The sequence below is a fragment of the Mus caroli genome, unplaced genomic scaffold (genome assembly GCF_978045245.1).
Source record: "Mus caroli unplaced genomic scaffold, Mus_caroli_1 scaffold_2, whole genome shotgun sequence".
NCBI classification, from domain to species: domain Eukaryota; kingdom Metazoa; phylum Chordata; class Mammalia; order Rodentia; family Muridae; genus Mus; species Mus caroli.
The window spans coordinates 90,623,389-90,631,277 of NW_028227257.1; the positions used below are offsets into that span (position 1 = coordinate 90,623,389).

The 7,889-nt window shown below is 36.6% G+C and overlaps 1 protein-coding gene across 1 annotated transcript; it reads left to right on the forward strand.

Moving 5' to 3' along the window:
• Positions 1–5,905: 5,905 nt before the first annotated feature.
• Positions 5,906–6,820, forward strand: LOC110289350 (olfactory receptor 4C12-like). Its single transcript, XM_021155516.2, has one exon. It carries the CDS (start codon positions 5,909–5,911, stop codon positions 6,818–6,820), a length of 912 nt encoding a protein of 303 aa, XP_021011175.2. The 5' UTR covers positions 5,906–5,908.
• The last annotated feature ends 1,069 nt before the right edge of the window (positions 6,821–7,889 follow it).

Below are 7,889 nucleotides of genomic sequence, written 5' to 3' on the forward strand. Positions count from 1 at the left end.
CAAATACTATTGCTCAGTTAAAGGTGTATATTATTCTGCCATACTCATAGATATGTGTCTCACTCATCATAAAAGAAGTTTCCTCCTGTAATAGGTGGGAACAAATACAAAGACCCACAATGGGACAATTGGCAAAGAATGAGAGGCCATACCCCGAATTAAATTTGACATCTTTGTCAAGCCCTTCCCTGGTGGCACACGCCTTTAATCCCAGCACTCGGGAGGCAGAGGCAGGTGGATTTCTGAGTTCGAGGCCAGACTGGTCTACAGAGTGAGTTCCAGGACAGCCAGGGCTATACAGAGAAACCCTGTCTCGAAAAACAAAACAAAACAAAAGAACCCAAAGAACTATGTGGAGGAGGAATGACAATGATTATTCAAGACATAGAGAATAGATGATACCAAGGGAACAGGGTCTTTCAGACACAACAGTACTGATCACATATGAAGTCACAGAGGCCGTGACAGCACACTCAGGGCCAGCACAAGTATAAACCAGAAAGAATCACAGCATTCAGAAGCTGAAGTTGGTATGAGCTCCCATTCCCAACCAAGAAGCTATCTCCAATGAACAACTTCTCAAAAAGAAATAATATTTTTTTTTTTTTTGAGGAATTCCCACTGGGTACATAAAATATAAACTAGATGATATTTTTGGAGATTCTTTTTATTTCATTTTGCTTTGGGGGACATTTTACTTAACTTTGCTTGTCTTATTTTTTATATTATACTTATCAATTTTGCGTCTTTATGAATTTTGTGTGTGTGTTTGAATGTCTGTGTATTTGTTTAAAGTTTTCTTTCTTTTTTCTTTTATTAATTGTCTTTGTTAGTTCTTTCCTTTTAAAAAAATCTTTCTTTGTCCTTTTTTTTAATCAGTTTTTTTTTTTGTTTTTTTTGTTTTTTGTTTTTTGTTTTTGTTTTTGTTTTTTGTTTTTCCTGAGAGAGAAACAAACCATGGTGCTAGAAGGATGGGGGAGTGGGAAAGATCTGAGAAGAGATTAGGGAGGGGAAAGTGTAATCAGACTATACTGTATGAAAATAACTTCATTTTCAGTGAAATATAAAATAAAAATATGAAAATGCTGGTAAGGATGTTGGAAAATGAAACTTTCATAAAGTATTGGTGGGATTGTAAACTTCTATAGTCACTTTGGAAATCAACATGGGATATACTCAAAAAGATAAAAGTATATCTACCATGTGACCCAGCTACACCACTCCTTGGCATTCAAAGGACTCAATAGCTTATCTCACAGATACCTACTCAGCCATGTTCATTGCCATCTTATTTACATAATTAGGAAATGAAAGGAATCTAAAGTTCTTCAATTATTGGATTGGTAATAAAAAAAGCCTAGTAAATATGTACTATATAATTCTCTTCATCTTTAGAGGAAATATAATAATGAAACTTGTTAGTAAATGTATGGAACTAAAAAAGATTAATCTGGGTGAGGTAACCATGACTTAGAAAGTCAAATACCACATGGTCTCTCAGATATAGCTTATAATCTGGAGTAAACACAGAAACCAGGGAAGTAAAATGGGATCATGCAGGAGAGGGACAGGCAGAACTTTAGAGAAAGAAATAATATGAAGGAGAAAATGAGAAAATGGAATATAGGTTTAACTGGGAAAGGGAAAGGAGAGTAATAAATAAGGACAGGTAGAGGAGGGATAAATAACACTAAGGATGTTTGAAAAGGCCATAGAAAACATTGTTTTGTAGTTACTTAAAAATATTTATAATACATAGACAGTAGCCTAGCATACCTGTTTCCTAAAAGGCTTCAGCCAGCAGCTAATGGAAACAGGCAGAGCTTGGGAAGTCTTGTGAAAGAGTTGAGGATAGGATTGAACAGCTGGAGGGGAAAGGGACATCACAAGACCTACAGTGTCAATTAATCTGGGCCCATAGGACTCACAGGGACAGTACCACCAACCAATGAACATGCAGATGCTGGACTTAGGCCCCCACTACACAGGTGTAGCAGATGTGTAGCTTGGGCTTCATGTGGGTCCTCTAACAATTGGAGCAGGGTCTGTCTCTGACTCTGTTGCCTGCAGTTCGATTCCCTTCTCCTAACTGGACTTCCTGGTTAGACCTGAGTGGGAGAGGATGTGCTTAGTCCTGCTGGGACTAGATGTGACAGGGAAGGGTGGTACTCAAGGGGGTTTTCCTTTCTCTGATGAGAAGGGAAGGAGGCAATGTGGGGAGGAATTTGTAAAGGTGGGACAGGGAAGAGAGGAAGGAGCTGGGGCTGGGATCAGGATGTAAAGTGAATAAATAAATTAATTAATGGAAAGAAAACCAACCAGGGACCACTTTTGTCTATGAGCATGAATATAGGTATTTAGACAGCTTGCTTCTGTGTCATTTTATTTATCCATTATTTATAAGTTCCTCACATGGCACTACTATCTTCCTTCTCCAGACCTGTATTGTTAGTCAAGCTGACAATGTCAGTCAGTCACAATAACAATCCTTATTCCCGCTTCTCCTATGAGAAGCCAGCCTGAGCTCTAACTAAAAGCAGCTGATTACTCACACCTCAGTCACATTTAAATAGCATTCACTGAAGAAAAACTAGAGAGATAAATGATCAAGGTTCTGACTGCAAGTTGATAATCAACTCCATAGGATGAATTCCCAATCAGTTTTATTCATCTTCAGTGATAGTGAGAGGATGAGATAAGCGGTTGACATTTTGGCACTGACACTTGAAATTAATTGCTCTTCCCCTGTGAAAATAGCACAGGCTGGAGTTACCTCTAGTATAAAATTCACGTATTTATAGTCTAAGGATTTAAGCAATTGAGAGTGCAGATTCATAGGACTGCTGGGTTGAGTCTATATCAAAGGTAGTGCTTTTCCTCTCAGTTGCACCGTACAGTTACAACTGGAATGCTGAGAGGAAGAAATCTGACTCTTCTGGACCAAGTCTGCTGATCTGAGCCTCCCATCGATGCTCTAAGAGTCTAAGTGAATGCATGGAAGCACTGGCTGAAGATGCTTCGCACCCATGAGCTGTTCTACCAGCTGCTGATACATGGAAGTCAGTGTTACTTTGCTAGCTTTATAAATGATCACTACACTGGGCAAAAGAATGGATAAAATTTAGGTAAATTATATGACTTCTCTTGAGTTTCACAGAGAACCAGGTAGATCACTGCTGTTGGAACCTTCGCTGTCTTTTCAAAATCAGGCCCTGAATTTAAAAGAGAGTGAGGTTAAGTTTATGGAAGGCCCTGGGGGGGGGGAGGGAAGAGAAAATATAATTAAATTATCTCAAAAATATGAATAAAAAATGAAAAGATTCAGTTGTATTTGAACATGATATCTATTATCTGAGACAGTGCATCATGAGCTGGAATGAGAAGCCTCAGACCTGCAGAGAGCATCAGTATTGGTAAGTAGAATAAGTATAAATCCCCCCTCCCTTATTTTCAAATTTTATTTCATGATATTTTTTAGAGAAATACCATGTATTTTAAACAATAAATTAACATGACAATTACTTTGCACATATTTTTCAGAGAGGCAAATTCTTATAGAATAGTGAACAAAACAGAATGTTTAAAGTTTTATTTTAAGTTTTATTGCATCTATAACTGATGTCGAGGTTGTGGTTTTCAATTCTGTATCAAATTGTGCCAATTGACTCCTTCCCTTGCTAGTCTGTTAGAATGACCTATGATACTTCTTTGCTGATTTTTCCTTCTGGTGTTAATCCTAAGAGTCGTAACTATCAAGTGAATTTGATAGAACTTTGGATTTAAAGAACAAAAGTTGTTTGAGATATTATCTACTTAAGAATGAAATCTGGGCTGGGTGTCGTGGCACAAGCCTTTAATCCCAGCACTTGGGAGGCAGAGGCAAGCAGATTTCTGAGTTTGAGGCCAGCCTGGTCTACAGAGTGAGTTCCAGGACAGCCAGGGCTACACAGAGACCCTGTCTCAAAAACCAACCAACCAACCAACCAACCAACCAACCAACCAACCAACCAAACAAGAATGAAATATGGTTTGATAAGATGCAAGTCTGGCAACCTGAGTTTGCTCCCTGGAACCCATGTAAAAGTGAAAGGCAGGCATGAATTTACTCAACAAAGCTGTTCTCTGGTCTCCCTCTGTGCGCGCGCGCGCGCACACACACACACACACACACACACACACACACTCACACACACAAACACACACAGAAAGGAGAGAAGAATATTTCTCTGATGACTGTTCATCATAATTTTCTTCATTTATTCTCTTCTCTTTATCGTTTCTTTCCCCTTTTTCTCTCTTTTTCTGTTCTTCTTCTTCTTTTTTTTTTTTTTTTTTTTTTTTTTTTTTTTGGTTTCATTTATTCTCTCTCTGTCCCTGATTCACACACATTACTTGCACTGCCTTCAAGTGTTTTATGGCTTCTAGGCCAGCTCTTTAGCTACAGACACAAGCTAAGCCTTTATCTGAATAGTAGTACAGTAGTCAAGGTGGAAGAAATGCATATACTGGATTGGAATATGGCTTTTACAAGTGAATCCAGAAATGCATAACTTCAACATAAGAAAGAAAAAAAATAAGTCAAAGTTATTTTTATTGTAAAGGATGCTTTTTTATTTTTATTGTAAAAGGCTGCTTTTCCTACTTTTAATATGATGAACTTTATTTTTGACTTTCATTCTTTTCTGTCTTGATCACATCCCTATATCAGACTATATTTTCATATTTATCCTTTAGTCACATTCAAAGTTTAAAAGTCACATTCAAAATTTAGTCACATTATTTTTTAAATAAAAATTTCTATTAATACTTCCCTGAGAACTGTAAAATTATACAGTAAAATAATAGTAAATTAAACACAATTTTAATTTTTGCAATAATTCTAAATTTAGGTACATTTGTTCTGAGGTTATAGATTTAAAACTGAAATATAAAGTTTTGTGTAGATAGATCCAGGACTCCAAAATATGCACCCATTCTTTTTCTTAAATACCTTTTAAAATTTACTTTTTCTTTTCTCCCTCATACTTTCTTTTTTGCCCCATTGCTTTTCTTCTTTTAAGTTAAATGCTTTGGATATTTATGTTTTTGCCACTATTACAACTATAATGAAAATAAATGTGACTAGAATGCAATAAGCAAGATTTTTTTTCTTCGAAAACCATATTGCTAAATGTTGACAGAAGAACATGAGACAATTTCAGATATTTAGCATGACCTCTGAACTTGTATACTGAAGATACCAAGAAACTTCTAGATAAGAAAAGTGAGAAAAAGGATGGCTCTTGAAAGAATCTCTGAGTGTCCCTGAGTCTTTTATGGGACATAAAACTAGAAAAAAATGGATTTTTCTCTCATGTATTCACACATTTTCAGGTAAAATGCATGGATTTTCATGTAGCTTTTATGTGCTGATATATGGCCACACCACGGATTGGTTCTTCAATTTTCCTGAATGATAGTATGCTCTTTTGACTTTAAAAATAACACTTTTTATAGACTCAAAAATTCAAAAACATATGTGGAAATTATAAGTAAGCATATTTTCATTGTTACATGTGTACTGTAAAATATGAAATAGTTGTTATGGCAATGCAGTTTAAATTTTTTTCTTGAGACTTTTATATATGTAGACAATGAAATCTGACTATGTGCATCTCCTTACCCCCAGTCTCTCCTTCTCAACAGGTTCCACTCCAGACTTCATGAACTTATTATTATTATTTTTTTAATTAACCACTAAGTCCAGTTAGTGGTTTCCAAATGTGCCTGAGTATGGGGCCTCTGACCTGAGCATGCTTTTGTTTTTTGGTAAAGGCAAAAGAACGGAGGCAGCCAGAGTTTAAATATGTGAGCATGTCATTTATTTCCGGGACATTCCTCTGTCAGGTGAGCTAAATCGATAGAGAAGATGAATAATATCACCGAATTCATCCTTGTGGGCTTGACTCAGAACATGGAGCTTCAGATATTTTCATTTGTCGTATTTTTCATTGTCTATCTGCTCACCTTGGCTGGCAACCTGCTTATCATGGTCACTATCAGCAGCAGCAAGGCCCTGGGATCCCCGATGTATTTCTTCCTCTCTTTCCTATCGCTGATAGATGGCTGCTGCTCCTCGTCCATGACTCCTAAGATGCTGGCTGACTCTCTCTCTGTACGGAAAACCATTTCTTTCAGTGGCTGCATGACTCAAGTCTTTGCAGAGCATTTTTTCGGGGCTGCTGAGATTATTCTTCTCACAGTGATGGCCTACGACCGCTATGTGGCCATCTGTAAACCGCTGCGATACACGATCATTATGAACAGATTTGTGTGTGGCCTCTTGGTGGTGGTGGCCTGGGCTGGGGGTTTTATTCATGCGACCATTCAGATCCTCTTCACAGTCTGGCTGCCTTTCTGTGGTCCCAATGTCATAGACCACTTTATGTGTGACCTGACCCCTTTGCTGAAACTTGTTTGTATGGACACACATTACTTGGGTCTCTTTGTTGCTGCCAACAGTGGCTTTATCTGCCTGTTAAACTTTCTACTTCTGATGATCTCTTATATAGTCATCCTCGATGCTCTAAAATCTCACAGCAAGGAGGGAAGGCGCAAAGCCCTCTCCACCTGTGTCTCTCATATTACTGTGGTCATCTTATTCTTTGTGCCCTGCATATTTGTGTATCTGCGCCCAGTAATTACCTTCTCTATTGATAAAGCGGTGGCTGTATTTTATACCATGATTACTCCTATGTTAAACCCCTTAATCTACACCCTCAGAAATACTGAGGTTAAAAATGCTATGAAGAAACTCTGTATCAAAGTTGATTTAAATTGAGAAAGAATGAATCACATAACATAAATTAACTATCTTTCAAATCATTTAGAGGGAAAAAACATCACTCTTAATATTCTGAGCATAGTGAATAGCATATGCTAAAGTGTGTTGATGGTAGGTCAAGCGCTCTAAAAAAATATATGCTTTATATATGATTATAAAAATATCCCCCTTAGATTTCTTAATTGTTCATTTGCTTGACAGCTTCAGTGTACTATCAAAACTGATTAAGGTTCTTATTAAAGTATATATTCCAAGGACATAGCTCTAGTAGTTTAAAGAAAGGCTATTGTTGACAGACATATTATTTTCCAGTATGGTATATTTTTCTGGATGTATTGAAGCAAATGGTCTATGTCTATGTATATACTTTGAGAAATAATATACCTGTTGATTAAAATATTGTATTATTAAATAATTTATTGGGCTACACTTTTCATAGCAAAATAGATGGCAAATGCAACTCTTAATTCTTTATGAAATGTGGAATACAAGGCTGTATTCTGAACTCTATTTATTCTGAAATTAGGTTCCTACTTTTTTTGTGTTCCTTCAATGCTCATGTAAAGACATTCTTCATTATTTAAATCACTACACCCAACTAATATTTTCTCAATAACATTTAACCATCTGAGCATCTTATTTAGTTTACAAATTCTGTGAAAGTGGAGGCACTGTCTGTTTCATACCCCATCATTTTTCTAACACCTAGACTTGGTATAGTACAAATATTTACTAAATCAATGACCTTCATGTCCATTTGACACTCAAGAATAAATTAATTTTAAAGAGATATTTTTATGTATTACAACATTGTTCACTTTTGATTCCTGCTAATAAATTAAAATGGATTCATTAAGATAAATTTTGTTTACCAGTCAGGGTTCTTATTCAATAACACAGGATCATCTGTAGCATTTTACACAAGAGTGGCTTATCATGTACAACTCATTTGCCTATGAAACTACTAGGAGGGTTAGAATCACAAAGTGGAGTGAACTTCCAGGGATAACTTGCTGAAGGACATATGGCAGAGTCGGCTTACTGGAGAATATGCTGTTAGTGCCGA

Bases quoted from the DNA above. Each gene is read 5' to 3' on its own strand.
- LOC110289350 (XM_021155516.2), top strand. From the start codon at position 5,909: ATGAATAATATCACCGAATTCATCCTTGTGGGCTTGACTCAGAACATG.